The sequence below is a fragment of the Poecilia latipinna genome, unplaced genomic scaffold, assembly GCF_001443285.1.
Source record: "Poecilia latipinna isolate Pla-1442-1.1 unplaced genomic scaffold, P_latipinna-1.0 Scaffold402, whole genome shotgun sequence".
Taxonomy (NCBI): Eukaryota; Metazoa; Chordata; class Actinopteri; order Cyprinodontiformes; family Poeciliidae; genus Poecilia; species Poecilia latipinna.
Window position 1 is genome coordinate 326,210 of NW_015113018.1, and position 19,737 is coordinate 345,946.

At 37.4% G+C, this 19,737-nt stretch overlaps 1 protein-coding gene across 5 annotated transcripts in view; it reads left to right on the forward strand.

Annotated features, from left to right (window-relative positions):
• The window catches only part of esrrga (estrogen-related receptor gamma a), a 254,277-nt gene that overhangs the window by 112,384 nt on the left and 122,156 nt on the right, over positions 1-19,737 (forward strand). The window contains exons 1-2 of one of the 5 annotated variants that reach the window (XM_015037360.1): positions 5,674-5,844; positions 9,022-9,074. Coding sequence is in view for 1 of the 5 variants with exons in the window: in XM_015037362.1 (XP_014892848.1) it covers positions 9,022-9,074 (53 nt within the window). In the remaining 4 variants the exon portion in view is untranslated. Of the gene's footprint in view, positions 1-5,673; positions 5,845-9,021; positions 9,075-19,737 lie in introns of those variants that run through there. The other 4 variants (XM_015037358.1, XM_015037361.1, XM_015037359.1 and 1 more) reach the window with 4 other exon arrangements.

A 19,737-nucleotide genomic window follows, 5' to 3' on the forward strand; every position in this document is an offset into this window, starting at 1 on the left:
TGGCTTTGGGATTCATGATCCGTGTAGCTGCAGAAATATATGTTCATCATGAACTTTATCTTGATATTAGGAAGGTAAAGGCAACGAGATGCACGGTAATCAATGGTGTGATAGTATATCTACTGAATGCCCCTTCTTCACCAAGTATTCTTGCTCCAAATAAATGTAAAGTTAATAAATCAAGCATGGCATGTGCTGGTTAATTTATGGGCTCTTTTACATCAGCATCTATGAAGATGAAATCATAATAAGATGACAGGAAGATACAGCTAGCCACATTTACCCTGCATAGTGAAATTTAAATAAATAAATATTTTTTTTTATTTTTATCATTCAACAACATTATAAAAAAAGGCTTTATTAGAAGTTTTTCCCTGTTTAATTTAAACAGGGAAAAGTGAGAATAATGAGCAAGAATAATTAATGTAAACAGCAACAGGTAATAACAAAACTTACATATAACCCGAAATGTTTACATCATTAATAAACACCAAGAGTAGACAAATTACTGCCAACTTTGTAGAAATCGATACTATATTATATTTATATTTATAGTTATATTCAGAAACCGTCTCATATCCGTCTCGTTTATATTGATTAGTCTTATATTTATTGAAAAATCAATCTGATAGAGGAGTCATTTTTATCAGTGAGCCAATCACATGTCACAGCAAAGAGGAGATTCTGTCGTCATTACAAATGTGTTTATTTTAAAAATCAGCAATTAAATACTTCAAATTAAACAGAATGAGGATTTCACAAATCAAAATGTCTCTCTTTCTCTCAAGTTTTAAAGAAATGGACGTCCGTTTAAGTTAGAGCGGCATGGGAATGTTCAGCTACAGTTTTAAGAGAAGGACAAAAGAATTCAAATGAGAAACTTTGAGTCTGTCGGTTTCTCGCTCAGGATCGTCGCCATGTCAGTGCCGACTTTGTGTGTCAAATAGCCGCTGACTTTCTCTGAGCCAGGACCAGCTTACGGTTCTGCTCTGGGATCCATCGGCTTGGTTCTCTCTGTGACTGTGAGCCTCAGTTCTAAAAGCAGATCTGTCGAAGCGGGGAGGTTGCACTGAGGCTGGATCAGATTGTTGAATCTCAGAAATTCTTCATGTGGGATTGTTGCAATGGAATTTTTTCCAGGTCCAAAATGAAATTTTCAGAGTATAGTTCTCTCAAAGTTTTATTAGAGAAAGGAAAAAAAAATAACTTTCAAGATTTTTTTTTCTTTTCACAGAAGTAGACTAATTAGTGAAAGCATACAGAAAGCTGGTAAAAATCCTGAAAGATAATTTATTATCTTTGAATATCTAATTGCTCAAAGGAGAGAGCACTAAGCAAAAGAAGGCGTATTTACAAAACATTATGACTACGTCGTGCACGGTGAAGGATATTATTCAGGTTTATTTGACTCGTGTGACCTCTAAAGGATCGATGGAAGACCGCGTCTTTTATTGTGAAAGATTCAAACTTACTTTTATAATCTCTGTACCTCACAAAACTTGTAGTAGTTGGCCCACTTTTTTGCACCTTTTCTTTTCAGGAGAAATAATTTCTCTCTCTTCCGCTCTGTCTCCGTTTCTTTCTCAAGCCATGACGGGTGTGATAACTTTGTCCTTCCATTTTTCTTGTTTCCCTGCTCGCCTCCTACTGATGGTCGTACCTCACCTCTCTCCCCCTTTCCACTTCACCCTCCTGCTCTCTCACTCCAGTTCTGCTCCCCCTGTGCTTGTTGTGTCTCCTGGGCCCTGACCTCCCGCTGTAACCCCGCAGAGCCACAATGACTTTGGTGCACAATACAGTCTGCTCGGTAGAAGTCAGTGCAGAGGCTGCAGATATGAGCTGCAAACTTTTTCTCTCTTGTCAGCATAAAAGTGTGTGTGGGGTGAATATATCCTGTTGCATGCAAGTCCTCCTTCTCCCTCAGAGTGTGTGTGCGTGCGTTGGTGTGTGTGCACGCACGTATATGGTGGATCCTGTTGCATGGTAGTCCTCTATCAGTGTCTGCCTCCTGATCCAATTGATTGTTCTGGGTAAATTAGGACTGAGCGCTGGTGATGGGGACAGGAGTGAGTTACACACTTCACCCCGTCCTTGTCCTCCACCCTGTTTCCCTTCTTTCTCTCTGTGTACCTCTATATTCTTATTGTTTCCAGATGTATGTATTCAAACATTTGCTTATTTACTTATTTCTTCTGTAACTTAACATTCTGTCTGCTCTGCATGCTCCACCTTTCATTATCTTCTGTCAACCTGGTCTGCTTCTTCAGAGCAGATTGTTGAAGAAGCAGCTTAATTATTTGCACGACACAAATACAGAGTTTATTCAAGTTGGGGGCACAACAGTTGTTAAAAATAAGATGTGTAATTAAGTAGGGCTCTATGAAACTAGTTTTTAACTTTAGCACTTTTTCTTTCTTATGTAATCTCAAGATGACTTGAGAGCCACTGTAATTAAATCAAATAGCTGAATTAAAGTTTTGTGACTGTAAATCAAGGCTAAAAACCCACCTTAAATTCCTAGTAACTAGAAAATTGATCAATATAGTTGAGGTATATTTACCTGCTGATTTTGATGGATTTTGACCAAATGTAATGTTTATTGTTTCATACAGTAATTGGTTGCTGCATTTTGTTTTATGTAAACCACTTTAAACTGCCTGTTGCTGGAATGTGCTAAACAAATAAGCTTTATTTCACCCTGGACAGAAAGAAGAATGTAAATTTGTTGAACAATGAGATTTAGACCATGTCAGTAACACAAAATACTTTTTTGTAAGTAATCTAATCTAACATTTTTTTTTCATGTTATGAGCAATTCTAATTGTTGGAACAAAACCATGAATTTATTTTCAATATACAATAAGTGAGGCAAATAAACATTTAAATGTAAAGACAGAGTGATTGGACATGACCATTATAAAAATGATAAATCCCTATGCAACGACAGCAGCTACATATTCTTACCTAAATGGAATAGAAAAGGCCTCCCTCTTTTAGCTTATTGCTCTGCTTTCACTACTTTTTGACATTTATAACCCCAAGGGAACATGTACTGGAATACATGTACATCCAGTTTTGTGCAAGTTGTGTGGCTCCACAGCATGCGAGTTATAAAAACCCGACGTGTTGGTGATCAATTTTTACTGTGGAGGAAAACATACACACTGTGCACAAAATCATTCAATGTATGTTGAAGTGTGTTTAAGGCTTTCTCAGTTTCTCATTTCTTACTTTAGTCTGATTTGTTGTATGAACATTAAAGAAAAGTGAAATGTATAAAACTGTAGAAGAATAGCAGAACCAAGACCATTTGAAAGTATAAAAAGCAACCAAGGCAGTGCTCACTCCTTAACTAAAACTAACCTGATTGATCCCCATGTGTGAAAAGCCACAGCTGATGCATTGCATTTCCATTGCAAATCAATTGCTCCTTCTTCATCAGTGCATTAGTAACGTGGCTTTCCCGGAGCCTTGGGGCAGCACACTCCTAGATCAAACACAACTAATGACGGTTTCAGTAATAGCATTGGCATTTTCAGTGTGTGTAAAAAAAAAAAAAAAAAAATCATGTCAGTGAGTAAGACAAGTTGATGATCTACCTGGGAGGCTATACCATGTGTTACAGTAGACATGGATGTTCTGGGTTCGATTCCTGTTCTTGGGTCTTTGCCTCTCTCCTTTTCCCTATTTACTGTACAATAAAGGCCACTAGAGTCTAAAAAAAGAAAAATTGAAAAATAAAGAATATAAACAATCTCTCTCACCGACCCCAGTATCTTAACTATCCACAGGAGAGCGCTCTTCTGGACTGTGGTGTCAGATGTTTGTACGGGGGCTCCGTCTCTCCAGTACGGGTCACTGCACCTGTGGTATTTCTCCTGTCTTTCGTTTTCCTTTTCCTGATGTTTCTATCATTTGGCCACATCAATTACAACAGCTGTCCTCTGCTGCTTATTAATGACCACAACGTTTGGTTACTTTACTGTCTTATCTGTTTTTGTGTTTGGACGTCCCACAGAATCTCAACATCACTCTGTTTATTTGCTCTCGTCATCATACGAGTTAGGTAGCTGCTTCTAATGGTCTCACTTAAGTCCAACACTAGATGATATCAGACAGGACCAGAACCCCCTTTACCTGCATCGAAGCCCGACACCCTCCCAGCTGACCTTACCAGTGGCCTGATACAACTGTTGATACTGTATAAAATTAGGGGGGGGGGGAGAACATATTTATGACTCCATATGAAACTCCTATACAAAAACAAGTTTTTTGGTAAATTACATATTTCATGACCACATGACAGTGAGGATATTTGGTCGATTTTGTTTCATGTCAGTAGTTGTAAAAGAGTTTTTTTGTGCTCAGCTCTCAACACAACATTTTGCTTGGTGCTATTTATTTTCCCCTTTTTGCCATAATCTGCTCTGCTGCATATCAAACCATCATGTACCAATTCAAGTGCAGCCTATGTATGTACAATTTATTTTTAGTCCAGAAATTACCGTCATTCTGATTTGTGGCACAGGCACCAGATTGTGTGGCTGGAAAACAAATCCCCTGTCATCCGTCCACCTCCATACATGACGAGGTGTTTAAGATTCTAGATTAGATTTATTTATTTTCCATAAAGAGGATAATGCACGTTAATCAACATGAATACCATGGTTGCTAGCAACATTGACATTGCTGCTTATATTGTCTTCCTTTTTTGTCTTTGCCATTCACCCATCATTAGATTAAATGCACTTAACCTAAATGTTTATCAGGTTTTGTTTTTTTTTCTTTCACCATTTTAACACTTTATCAACATTTGGTGAATAAAAGTGGTTTACTCCATTTGGCCTGACTGTTGTTTCTCTGAGGTGTTCTCACTTAAACTCAAGACTTGGAAAAAAATCTGATGTTTTCCTATTATGATATTATGCAAGATATTGGATGCAAACTGTAGAACTGAGTGTGCTTTTTTTCTGTATCATGATTCTGTGCACATAATTTCCTTATTAAACACAGTCCTTCTCCGTAAACTGCTGAATTGGTAACGCTGTCAAAAAAGCAGCAAGCGCGTGTAGTTGGGAAACTGGACCCCCTGCTCCATAAATAGATGTTTGTTTCTGCTTTCTGGTTTTGTTTCTTTCTGGATCTGTCCCACTGGGACCATTTTTCTGAAAAGACAGCTACAGTTAAGGTAATTCTTTTTTGGCTTTCTCTCCACATTTCACCACCAAGTGATCAAGCGATCACTCTACATTTGTTATTCCCTTCGTAGTCCTTAATCTAATGTATGTGCTAATTTTTCTTAGCATTTCCAGATTTTATTATTTTTCTGTATTTAGCTGTTGTGAATCCTTTGTGCTTTTATTTTCTTTTCTTTTTACAGCTGACTTAAAACATCTGTTTTACTTGTGTTTTTCTTCAGCAGCTGGACCCAAACCGGTGACCTGAAATGGCACATTAGTTTGGTCTGTTTGCTCAACACTTCTCTCTCTCTCCTGTCCTCTTTCTCTCGCTTCCTCCTTCTTGTACTGTCCAGCACTTGGGGAAAAAAAAAAAAAAAGCGAGGTCTGCTTCATGGCAGAGTATGAGCTGTGCTTCTCAGCTGCAGACGAAAAGTAGAGTAGAGCTGAGAGAGAGAAAGGGAGAGAGGAAAAAGGAATGAAAAGGATAAGAGGGGAAAAGGCAGCAACACACTTATACCTGCTGTCCTGCAAACAAGAGGCAAATGAGAGATTGTGGGAGTCAGGGAGAGTGTGCCAGAGTAAGAAGAGAGAGAGAAAAAGAGGATCTCAGAAAGCTGTGTCCTTGAGAACTGCATCACAACTCTTTGAAGAGAGCCTGGAGAAGGTGTGAGTACCCTGCATCTCAGTGGGACATGTGTGTTTCCCGTGCTTCATGAACGTTAAAGCACAGTAGTGTGTGTCTGTGTGTGGAGGAGGGTGGTGGAGGGGGTCGTGTGTGTGTGTGTACACACACGTGTGTAAAACATGCTGTTTGTACGCTGACCTGCCAAGCTCAGAGTGAAGCGGGTTTGGCTGCCGATCTTCTGCTATTGTCTGCCTGCCTAAGTGTTGCTGACAGGGGATTATGGCAAATACAAAACACCGTATGGACTAAAGAAAGACGGAGCCAAACTTCACAGACACGTGCATGCATGCATGAAGCTCCATGTTGAGAGCTTGGTTTGACTGCTTTTTGTAGTGTGTGTGTGTGTGTGTGTGTGCGCGCGTGCATGCGTGTGTGTGTGTGAGAGAGACATAGAATCAGTTTTAGCATGGTTACGTGTCTGGTCTATTTTTATTACAAAATATTCTTCTTGAATTCTCTAACTACATGTGAGGCTCTTTTTGTCAATGTTTCTATGAACTTTGTACTCATCGCTCATTTTTGACCATACTTTTTTGCATGACAGCTGAGGCTCAGCCAAATTAGACAAACAAACTTACTTGGACATTAATTCTAAAGTTTTGGACATATAGATCTCTAGCTAGTAGACTTAGTCTTCGATGTAGGTCTGGGATTTGACTGAGCAATTCTAATGCATATGCTCTTATCTCAACCAGCGAAATGTTTCCCCAGCTGCATGTTTGTTTTTCTGCTGAAAAGTGAACATTTCCCCAGTCAAGATGCAAAATGTCAAACTTTGGTCTCATCTGGTCACTTTCTGAATACTCTACTCACAAAAAGTTAGGGATGTTTGGCTTTTGGGCAGCATGGCGATTGCATTTCTATGCAATCTCCGTTCATCTTGCTCCATCTTGGATTTGCCCCAGTAAGGTATTTCATTCTGACCAATCAGAAAACACAGCGAGGATTTGTGAATGACAACGTCAAGTTTCTGCATTGTTTTTGAGTTGTAGTCTGCCATGGTTGTAGTTGAGGAAGTGAACAAAATTCTTCAGTTCCAGTTGGCCACGTTTCCAGATACTGAGCAATTAAAGTTGGAACAAGACAAATTTGAAGACATTTTATTGCTGGATATCATAGATTTAATTGAAAAGTTTTGAGAACGTCACAATAAGTTCACCTGTAAAGGTTATAGTGCATTTTAGGTTCATCCTAGAATTTCACCTCACCTGGAAGCTGATAAGTGATGGTTTCACACTTTGCTGCTTTTTTCCTTCACATATTTCCTTCTTTTTTTAATCTATGTAACATTTCTGTCTTATTTCAGTTACAGCCTTAACCAAGCTAAAAACAAACAGAAAGAAACTTTGTTTTTTAGTAAAAGTGATATAAGCCCTGAATCTACTTTTTTTTCTTAAGTGATCATTCCTAATAACCACAACTTTTTTTCCTCTTTTCTTTTAAAGTCACATTATTATTTTGCAGGCAGGTATACAAAAAGTTAAGAGTTCAATGAATTTGGTGGGACGACACGGCAGATTTGGAAGAAGTTTGATACAGAATGCATCTATAAATTACTCTTAGCTTTTCAATTTTAGGCAATGAAAGCACATGCATACGTTGGTTCTTTAAAGTTATTGTATCAGGATAAATAAAAATCTTAAGGCATATTGTATATTTAAAACAGATTTCAGTGTGGTGGTTCTTTTTCCTATCAGCCAGTTCCAGCTGAAGAATGTAACACTCGTGTTTGGCTTGAACAAAGGAACAATTGTTTAAAAATTAAATATTTTACAGGTCATACCTTAAAAACTGATTTCCATGTCATTTTCTGTAATAGAAAAGTAGCATTGTGATCCTACACAAGCGGTAAGCATGCGGTTTGGAGGTTGTGTGTCTGAACTCCGAGGTCTCGGGATCAGAGCCAAATGGTGTGACCCATTGAACTATTTGTAACTAATCATAGGCCACAAGCCACGCAGCACGCAATAGAGCCCAGTTGGGTTACACTCATCAAAATATAATGAGAGTCAACATGTCACTCATGTTTCTGAGGACAGTGTTGAAATGAATGTCATCGCTGAAGACCTGTGCCATTTCTGTTGCATTAGACATGATGACTTTGGTTGGTGCTGTGGGTAAAAAAAGGAAAGGAAAGCTTGCCTCTCCCTTGGATTGGGCCTTAATGTACCAGATATCCTAATCTATAAATGCTCTGGTAGTATCATGCCTTAGGAATCATATCTAGTATCATCTAGTGTGTTTGATCATTTGTAACAGGACAAGTGTGACCACTGATCATTCTTTCCAGAATGTATTTGGATATGAAATTAAAGCATCTGTAAAACATGCGTCGCATACCAAAAGATATATTTTCTTTCTTGTGACAGAGTTACAACCAGATTTAACTTGAGTCATGTTCCCAGTCAACTCTGTCAAGTTGTATCATGACTTACATTTCATGCTTTTCTTCCTCTTAAGGAAACTCCACTGAAACTTTATTTAGCATTTTATTTGCAGTGCATCATGGAAAGTATTCACGTTTTCAACATTTTGTCATCAACCTTATCCCAAAGTGTATTAATTTAATCTCTTTACTCAGTCAACAGACCAGAGCAGTTTGCTTTTTTTTATGACGGAGACCACTGAGCTCATTGGGACCTTCAAAGTGACAGAAAACTTTCTGCACCGTTCCCCGGACTTGTGTCTGAAGACAATTCTTTTGATTTCTTGTGTGTTGTTTGGACTATATTTTTAAATACTTAGACTTTAGAAACTATCTCCAGGAACAACATATTAAATGACTAGCACAAATTAAAGTTGCAAGTTACTATTGTGGTTAATTGCACGAGTTTGTGTATAGTAGTAATGCGTTTCTGAATGGTGCAATATGTTTTAGTCTGCTCTAGCCAACCGATTGAGGTCAGCCGTTCAATAATTAAAGCATGTCACTGGTTAGTGCACGAGTTGGGTCAGAGGGACGAACTGATGTCTGATCACAGTGACAGAAGTCATGGCGCCTCTGAAAAGACTCGAAAATAAGGAATATGGCGATAAGACACACAGCTGAAGACGTGAAGCGACAAAGATGTAAAGTTTTAAGACTGTTTGCTACGTGGCTTCACGTGAGAAAACTGCTTTAGCTACAGCACGTGTCTCTTCTTTCTTTGATTTCAGTATCTCAGGAGTGAGGACAGCTTGCAGCAGACACCCGACAACAAGAATATCAGGTAAGAGGAGTAGTGCTACCAGCACTTCTTAGAGAAAATTACCAAACAATTGTGAGATCAGGGTCGGTACCAGGAACTGTATCTTTTTACTCACAGATATTGTGTATCTGTCAGTTTGCATGGTTAACCAAAGACTGCAAGGCCAAATTTAAGAAATAATATTTATAAAACTGTAAAGTGAATAGAGAATAGGACTGCAGTTTCCACCACATGATTAATAAGCATTTGGTTGACATATATGGAAAAGAGTAAAGCTACCCTGCATGTTAAGCTCTGTTTCAGCAAAAACTGGCTACATCTTTAATTAGCAACATATATAAAATATGCTAGGCAAACTTAATATCTTTCATGAGAAGTAAATTAAATTCTATTATTAGGTTAATGCACTGGTGCAGCATAAGCTTCTTTAAGGGACTGCACTGTTTAAAACAGCTTTTCTGCATATTGTAGCTGCAATTTTAACATGCGGCCATTCAGTCAGTCCCAAAAAACTTATTAGCTCAGTTTTGTATCATACAATGTTCCAAGATGCTAATTGTGTCGCCACTGACTGTGAAGGTTCTTAACTGATCAAAGAGTTATTAAAATACCACAGTCTAGTGGTGCTACCACTGAACAACGAGCTCATCTATGGAAATGTGTGGAACAGTTTTGCGGGACATGTAGAGAAATCATGGCTGCTACTTTGTGTCCTAAAACAGTGAAGTATTAGTTGTCAACCTTGTATTAATGTTTTGGTTCCTCTTGTACACATGCCAGTTACCTTGAATAAATACATTTTGAAATATTTTGAAATATCTTTTACTGTACACTTGCAATTTTTGATAGTTCTATTTTTTTTAATAGAAAATCAGATTGACTTACATGGCAGTTGTAATTTAGACCAAACCTGATTTGAACTTCAGGTAATCTGGTCACCTTTCCAGGTGATTTGGGTTTCTACTAAGACTCCGCAGCAGTTTCCACCTGGCAGACGGCTTAGATTCACACAGATGCAAACCGCACAAAGAAAAACACACTACTTACACTGACTCCATGTAGCTCAGAGAACACACTTCAAAATGCTTTTGTTAGCTTTGAACCAAAAAATATTAAAAGCTTCCAGACCACTCGGTTTTTCTGGTTCAAGTCTGCTCTGCATTCCCAGAATCAGAACCAAACATGGAGAAGCAAAATTCCGTTTTTATGCACCACAAATCTGGAGCAAAGATCCAGAAAACTACTAAAATGCTGAAACACTGATTTATTTATAATCAAGGCTTAAAACCCTTTTGTTTATAGTTGCTTTTTCTCTTTATCTTGCCACAGCAATGTATTTATTTTTTGTTCTGTTTTTGTCATGTGAAGCCCTTTAAATTGGCTGTACAAATCAACTTGACTTGACTTTAACATAGATGTGTAACTGCAGACTTGAGGCCTTTTCAGATGCTTCACAGCTGCACTCTTTAGACCTAAACGATGTCACTGAGTCACCAAATCATGAGCAACAATATTTTAAAAAGGAAATGAATTATTCTGCAACTGTTGCAGACAGTCTTTTTATGTTATTAAGGATTTACATATCGTTACTGTTGTAGCCTTTTGGTCTTCTTCTTTAGTGGTGGTGGCTTAAAAACCAAAGTCATTTAAAAAAGTATTTTACCACATTTATTCCTTTAGTATTCTTTTTTTCCACCACTCTCTTTTCGATCAGTTCACTTCAGGTCTGGCATTTCTTTATGGTGAAATTCAACCTGTTTGGGGTTTTTTTTCCGTCTTCATCTTGAGATTGTAAGTTGTTGAGCTGGTGGTTGTCTGCTCTGTAGAAGGTTTCTGTATTCACTGTTAATCCTTTTTATGCTTCTCCCAGCCAGAGGCCCCTGTGAGATCCTGTAGATTTAGCCTGAGGTTGATCTCATGATTAGTATTCAGCTGTCAGAATATGTCAGTCAACTTTTGGAGGCTCCTTTCAGTCCTAACACTCCCACCGTCCATTCTCTTACAAATTGCATGAATTCATGGCATTGTAGCATGTAGATATGTGTGAAAATGTGTGTACATGCTTCAAGATGTATGGCTGTGTGGTGCAGCATTGCGTGCATTAATGTTGACGCACATCCACCCCCCCACCCACCCTCCATTTCCCAGGAGTTTGCCCTCCATCATATTAAATGACATGAAAAGAGCCGAAGACGGATATATGCATGAATTAATTGGCTTGAATAGAACTGTTTAGAAGTTTAATCCGCAGGGATTAATGGAAGCAGCCCTCTCTGGATTTAAGACGCTGTGCATTTTCAGCAGCGGATTGTTTTATTTCAGTTTGTCCCCCTCATTCTCATTTGCTGCCACCTTTAGTTCTTAGTCAATGAGCCACAAAAAAGCTGTTAAGTGCAGAAGAAGACCAGAGGGGTTATTTGCATATATATATATATATATATATATATATATATATATATATATATATATATATATATATATATATATATATATATATGGGGGTGAGAGGGGAATTTTTTTTTTTTATATATATATGCAAAAACTCAATATATGAGTGGGCGACCTGTACAGGGTGACCCCTCCTCTCGCCCAAACGTTAGCTGGAGATAGACACCAGCAACCCTCCTGACCCCATTAGGGACAAGACAATTATTGTGAGTGGGATTGATTTAACAAGCTTCTAAACTGAGATTTTTGCTCAAATTTTAAGAGCTAAAATCTAAAATCTCAGTTAAAATATAATCGATTATATTTAAGCTCAAACTTCAATGACTCCTTTACCTCTGAAAACTCAGTTACTTTGTAAAAATTAACCCAAAAAAGTACAATTAAAAAATAAAGGTCCAATCTTTTTTATTACTCATACTTACATTTCTTAAGTGTGTGAGAAATATTGCTGAAAATGTCCCAATAGGCTGACCGTAGCATCTGTGTGATGATTAAAAAACTGCCTTTAAACATTAGGAAATAACTTTATGGCATAAAAAAGGAGGATCTGACAAAGAATGGACTGAAATGAAAACTGTTTGTACCGGGGTAGTAATTATTGAACATTAAAGTTAAATTTGTATTTTCTGGTAATCTCACCTTTTCCTTTAAAACTTTTAATTATTAAAGGTCCTTCCAAAGATGGTTATTTCAAATTAGTTTTAGCTACAAACATTACATCTGATTGTTTTGAAACACTTTCCAGCTATCTGTTCTTATCAACTAAACAACAAATGAAAATGAAAAAAAAAACAGAATGTCAGAAGTGAAGAGCGAGAAACAAGTGAGGTAACCAACATATAATGGAGCAAAATAATCTATTGTGTTTAAAACCTAGTTATGTGAAACTTAAAATCACTTTCTATTCACCCTGTTATTTTGCTTGTAAATTCCTTTATCACTTCAGTTTGTCTTAGATTTTATTTTCCTCTTTCTCGATATCAGATCCTACTCTTTTGTCTTCTTTTTCAGTTTAAAGGTGTACTTATTCTGCTTTTTCCTTCTCTTTTTCCTCTTTATTCCTTCATTTATTTGCTGTAAACTGTGAGTCTATGAGATACTGAACAGATCGATGCCTATAGATTGGCTCATTGGAAGCCATTAGTTATGGGTTTTTATAAAGCTAGTCATTACTGTGCTTAATCTTGCAGAAAATTAAATTTAGAGTTGTGTACAGTGTTTTGGTTAAAAGTTGTTGATGTTTTTTTTTTTTTTTTCTCATTCCCCTACCAGCTGCTATTTTTTCACTGTTTTGCATTTAAAGCTGTGTGTGCGCCTCCTTGTCTGATGGGTGGGTGTTTGTGTGTGAAATGCATTTTAGTGCCTCTGTCAATAAGCCGCCAAGCTTCCTGGTCATGCCAAAAAAACCCTCAAGAAAACTGCCCATACAACAACATGGCTTGGCCACAGTGCTGCATACGTTTTCCATTTTCTTCCCCTGGGGTTGGCAAATTTCTCCATTGTTGGAGCTTTTATATTCAATATATCCAATGGTTTTAATAACTTGGAAAGTGATGAGAGGGTGTCATTTTTTTTTTCTTCCTGACACTTTGCTTTTGTTGTTCAAAGTGCATGATGGCTCCATCCAGGTCCGGTTTCAATTTCCAGAATTAGTCATGAAGTCCTGGGCAACATTCAACCTCTTTATCCCCTCCGACTTGCCAAATATCCCCTCCCTATTTCCATTACTTCTTCCCATCAATCCCAGGCCTCTACCTCTTTCTGTCCTGCTGTTCAAGCTTTCCGTTCTTTGAGCCCTCTTTTTTCCCCCAGCATTTCTTGTCATCCTCAGTCCAAAGTACGCACCTTCTTCACTTCCTCATACTCCTTTCCAACTGTCTTTACCTAAGCCTCTCAACATCTTTTCACTTTGCCCTGGTTCTTTCTTCATCCCCAGTTCTCTTGTCTGCACATAGTCTTCTTTTGTCCCAAAGCCTTCCCCCAACACACACCCACGTCTTCTATAACTAAACAATGGGTGCCTTGAGCACTGAAAGATCAGTTCCCATCCCAGCCCAACCCCACCGGCTCTGCCCACCGTCCTCCTCCTCCTCCACCCCATGATGATATGCAGAGTAGGGCAAGCAGGCTCCTTTTGTTTAGCTTAGCGCAAATGAAAATTGCTAATCAATTTTTACCCGCTCTTATTTCATGGCATGTAGTTCCTGCCCCTCCCCTGCCAGCTGTCATTGTGTGGTTGTTGTGCAGGGCTGAAAGCTTCATTAGCAGGAGGACAGCATATTTTGCCCCTTAGCACTGTATTCACAGAATTACTAAAGATAGGACATCACCCGGTGTGAGTCATTGCATTTGTGAAAATAGACATTTTCTTGTGTCTCATAATATTCTTTTTTTCATTTCTTAATAAAACTGAGGAATTTTAATTTAGGGGGACTTTAGCATAATTCTATCAAAGCCTTGTTTTATTTAGAGCCAAATAATGCAAGGATTTCTAATGAAAGGTCAGTTTTTATGGAAGTTTTACTTCTACATTACAGCTGGTCCATATTACCTTCTACCATTTATGGTTTGATACAAGGAATCTATCAGCTAATCAAAGTTTGAGAGGAACATTTTAAGGTTTTGCAGCTCTTAAAGAGTTAAATGGCAGTTATTACGTTGGAAGGAGTAGGAGCTTCTTAAAGAGACAGAGGCCAAATTTCTTATGTTTGATTTATGCCTGAAAAATACTTAATTCTGACACTTTAAAAAAATGGCCACATAATGAAAATGTAAACCCCTTGTTTATAGTAACATTGCTTTTTGGGAAGACTGTTTCTATTTCCATTCTTTCAATTTTGAAAGAAATGTCTACATTTTCAACACAATTTTTTTTCCCAGTTCATGTCTGTCTTTCATTTAAATACCAGTATACTCCTATGGGATTCCTTTGTACGATTCTCCAGACTTTGCATAACAAAAATATTTTTCATCTTTTGCAATCTCTCCATAAGCTAGTGGTGAATCTAAAAGCTGCACTATGTAACTTTATTTTTATTTATTTATTTTTTTTTTTTTTTGCATGTTTGTTAAAACTTTTACTTGACGTTGTAATATGAGACACATAATCTGAAAAAATCCTGTGGTCCTACTGCCATCTGTAAAACTGCACCACGACGAAGGTCTTAACACTGTCAGTCACACTCGTGTATGAACTTCAGCTCTGCTAATGGAAGAGAAACACATTTCTATTAAAGGAAAACTTTTTATTTGCTATCATCAGTGGCCATGCAAACTAGCGTGCACATTCACAACAGGCTCTGTTGTGGGGAAGGAGCTGTAGCATAGTGGGAGGGTGTGAACAGCGCATACATTTTTTTAAAAATGACCTTCTCAACCCTTATGTCCCTTCTGCTTCTTGATCCATATACAGTTTGGACAGTAGTTTTTCCATCTCCTGCTATTATTAACCCAAGCATCTATTTGTCACCTGTCTTCTGGGTGTATAGTTGCCTCTTGGTTGCTATTATTAACACCAGTGATTATAAATATATTGATGTGTGCCAACCAGGGATGAGAACACTTGAGTGGCTTAGTTTAATCAGACTTCCTTGTAAATGTCTCTGTCACTCAAAGCATAATAACTGGTGGCGTGTAGCCGTGTGTGAGCAGTAATTCAAGGCACTGGTGGTCACTTGTGACTTTTTCCTAAAGAGTATCATGTGCCAGCCTTAGTTATTTTGTTGAAACTAGATCATCCTCGACAATCACATGGATTACTATGCTCTTGCAGTAATTAATGGAACATCACAATGAGGATGTTTTATATGGAGTCATTCTAAAATATAGCTCAGATGTTCTGAAAGATATTTTGTATTTACACGCCTTCTCTGTGTTTTGATTTGACATTTGGATAAAATGGCATCACTCCACAAGGATGACTTTTTTCTTCTTCACAACTGTTCTCTTTAGTAGGAATGGTGCAAGATATGTTTGTCATTTTAGGAGCTTTATTTTGTTTGTTTTGTTTTTTTCTTGACTGCCTGACTTTAAAACTAATAGAAAAACAATAGTTTTTTATGTTCAAACTGTACAATTATAATTTTTCATAAAACTTAAATTAGTTTTGTGAAAGAGCTGTCAGTGATGCTTTCCAGCTGAGCAATGTCTCACAGAAACTTCAGTTTTATTACCTTTCCTTTCAGTCGTGGTTTATGTTTGGCAGGTCGCAGAAGCCTGAGATCTGAGAATGATGTCACACTCGGGGTGGTCATTTTCATTTTGAAAGTTGAAAAACTATTGGGAACTGTTTTAATGCTAACTACAATTATCTATGTAGGTCAATAACACAATTTCCTCCATTTTCTGTATTTCAGATGTGAAAGAAACAAGTTCATGAATATTCTTGTTTAATGCAATATAAACAGAAGTGCAAAGGTGGACAGAGTTTTGCACCATTATTGATATTAAACACATGCTGGCTAAGAGAATCCCAGCCTTTCAGTAGAGAGTTTCACCTTTCTCCTCTTTCAGTACCATAAGTCCAAATACTATATGTGTTTTATATATATATATATATATATATACAGCATCCAGGGCTCTGTAAATGTCACAGGTTCCTCTAAACTAATCCCCAAAAGTCTCTGATGTTTCATTTTTCTTTTGTTGACGTTTTCTCTTTACTTTTGACTTGGTAGGAAACAAAATCAGTCACACTTAAGAAAATGACATCACTGAACAGAGCCTAGACCCTTTTGGAACCATTATTTCAAAGTTCTGCTCTAAAAAACTTTAAGTCCTAAAACTGAGATCTGTAGACTACTGAATAGGTTAATTTAATGTGAAAAATAATATACAATCTAGTTACAGCTGATTATGCAGTTGAAACCTTAATTTCATGAATTCTCAGACACAGTCAGTTAGAGATAAGTGGAACACACCTGGTATTTACCTGCTGTCAATACTTGAGATTCCTTTAAAAACCCTAATAACTCCCTTAATATCTCAATATGTTGGAATATGTGCTGTGGAAATCACCTTGGCACTACAGCACAGTTAATATCTACAGTTTTCCTTATCTCTGCTTTTGGGGTTACAGCCAATCAGCCACAAGGAAAATTAATTGTGCTTTTAGATTGACTGCTTCAGAAACTGCAATCTAAAAGCGGTTGGATTGGAACCAATCCGAGAGCCAGTTAAGTGTCAAGTAGCATTGTGGTTTATTTCAGCTTCCCAAACTGCATTTTCCTTTAAATATTACAATGGGCTCCATGAAGAAACGTGCAAATAAGCAAATTTTCCATTAATAATTTGGAGCTACATTGCACAGAAAAACCTGAATAGGAATACGTAAATCCATGAATACTGACCTGTGAGTAGGTGGGGGTTCATTATAAACCTTTTTGCTATATTAGTAGTAATGATGGCTCTTAAAAGTGTGGGCAAGAGGCTGTTACTGAAGTGTAACATCAAGAAAACATACAATTATGATTTATTGTTTTACTTTTGTGTGCGTGTGGCCATTGTCAGCCCAGCACCTTTCATCCAGTGAGTATGCATGTTTTAGTTGAACCAGGAGAGAGAGAGAGAGAGAGAGAGAGAGAGAGAGAGAGAGAGAGAGCATTTGTTTTGAGTGTAGTGGAAAAGCTGGAAGAGTTGCTAATCCACGTGGTTGGCCGAGCAGAAAGGCCATTCATATTTATAGCTGACTGACTCATTCTGTCAAACAGATGTCCAATACTCAGAGCAGAACCAAGAATAACCCTTGAATGAGACTGAAATAAGGCTTTAAAGAGAAACTCATATCAGAGCTGTATTTGGTGCTGCTGAGTCACTATTCAGCGGACCAAAAGAACAAGAGGAGGGAAATTTACACCTGAATTCAAATATCGTGTGTCATCTGGCAGCCAGGACAAATTGCTGAGTCATTCAGTTACTTAAGTACAATCCCTCTTGGATTAGGAATGAATGTGTGGAGAATGATGATTGTAATTGGTTATTTATAAGATTAAGATTTTTGCACTAACGCCAGCAAAAATAGGTAAAATGTTTAAAACCTGACATTTGTAGAAAAGGAGTCTACAGGAAAAGGAGTCCTGTCGTTGGCATTCTTCTTTCCTGTGAATGTTCTATGTAAATTAAAAAAATATATAATGAATGCATTTACAAATAATCATTATGCTTCAAGATGACCAAAACCAGTCTGTCCAATGTTTAAAATGACAAATGGGGTCTCTCAATATACACAACGAAAGCAGTGTAAAAAGAAATAAATTTCCTTACTTAAATAGTCATATGTCTTGCAGCTGACTAAAGTCAATAATAGCTTAAAAAAAACAATATATGTTAAAGTGGCATTTTTAGTGGGAACTTGATGCGGTGCAGCAGAGGGTACTCTTTCTCAGTTTGGGACTCTGTTTCTGAAGGGTGAGGCATTTGAACCATGTTACCGTTCTGCTGTTCATATTTCAAATTCATTTTCTCAATCGGGTTTATTATTCACACTTAGTTTCAGTCACCAAAAAACAGTTTTGCTTCTGTTCTTTCAGTACTGAATATCCCAGGCCTTCATTTGTCGTTTGTCTTTCATGTTTTTATGTTCTGCAATTCCATGCTTTCTCTCTGTTGGTCCTAACCTGTGGTTCTGCTTAATTAAATAATCTTAATTGACTTCATAACACTGGTGGTAGCCTGAAATAGACCTCTTGCACTATCCATTGTCAGCGAATATAAGCGTTGTGAAACTTGGAAACACACACAATAGTGTTTAAATGTTTGACTGTGAGAAATGCTAAAGACCGAATTACCTTCAGAGTTTGAAACGGAATTATATTGGATCTGTGTTGCCTTTATTATTGTTAACGAGTGTGGAGCATATTATTAAATTGAAGCAAATGTACTAACAACACTCTCGAGGAACAATAAGGACATATTTAATCTTTTGTCAGAGAGTATCAGATTGTAACCCTATAATTGTTTGTAATGAAGTTAGAAGTTGGAATAAATAAAGCTTAAACACTTTATTTTTGACAAATATAATCTACGTCAATTGAAGGCTGTTTGTGAAGACGATAACCGCTAACAACTCTCTAGAGAAAGAGTGGTACAGCCTCTCAGTTTGTTTTTATCTGTCAGCTTCTCTGTAAACTCGTGTCTCTGGAGACAAAGAAAAACACGTTCATGCATTGGCACAAGCCTACAGTGACAGTCTGAGACACAATATGCAGATAGAAATGCACTTACAGTCAGCTCCAGTATATTACTGTATGTGACAGGAACTACTCCACACACACTCTCTACACTCAACAATTATTTCATGTGTGGTTGTGTAGCCCCCCTTTCCTCTCTCCCTTGAGTATTCTTACCATCTCACCCTCTCAACCTTTCCACCTTTGCACATTCCACTCTTGGCTCAAACTAGGGCTTCCTTTTCTTTCTTTTCCTCTTATTCTGTCTTCACTCTGTCTCTTGTTCACTCCACTTTTTTTCTTTCTTATATAGATATTTCCACACCTCCCCCTGTATTGAGATACCCTACTCACAGCACTCCCAGTGACCCTGTCTGTGACCAATGACCTCAGGGGTAAATGCAAGGTCCCACCTCTCCAGGAAATAAAGACATTAGCTTCCTCCAACCGTCTGACCCTGTCTCACCTAACCTCGTCTTCCTTCACCCCTACCTCCGTATCCTTCCCTCTCTAAATCCCCTCTGTACCGTCTCCTGTTATTTTTATTTATTTATTTTATTTTTGCTTCTTTTGCTCCCTTTTAACCATTTCCAAAAATGCAGCTTTGTTTTTGTATTTCCTTCATGTGCTTTTAACTGGACGCTACTTTACGTTTGCATCTTTTGACCTTTTTTCCTGTTGATTATAATGTTTTCGGCAACCATGGAGAGAAAGAGTATAAATAATTTTATCCAGGTCAAACACCAAAAAAGTTCAAAGCAAATACATGGTGAGGATGTTTAGCAGCTTTGGAAGTCAAAAAGTAATGTTTTAATTACATGCAGCTTGGACCAACTATTTACATATACATATTTATATTATTATTTTCTGATTTTCTTTTAACACAAAATCAAATATAAATGGAATTTACATACCGGCTGTTATGCTCTTTGACGCAGTGTATGCAAATATTTGTTTTCAACTGCATCCTAAGTTTTTTTTTTTTTTTTTTTTTTTTTTTTTTTTAAAAAAAAAAAGGGGAAAATTTTTTTTAATTTGGGGAAAAAAAAAGGCCCTTTTTTTAAAAAACC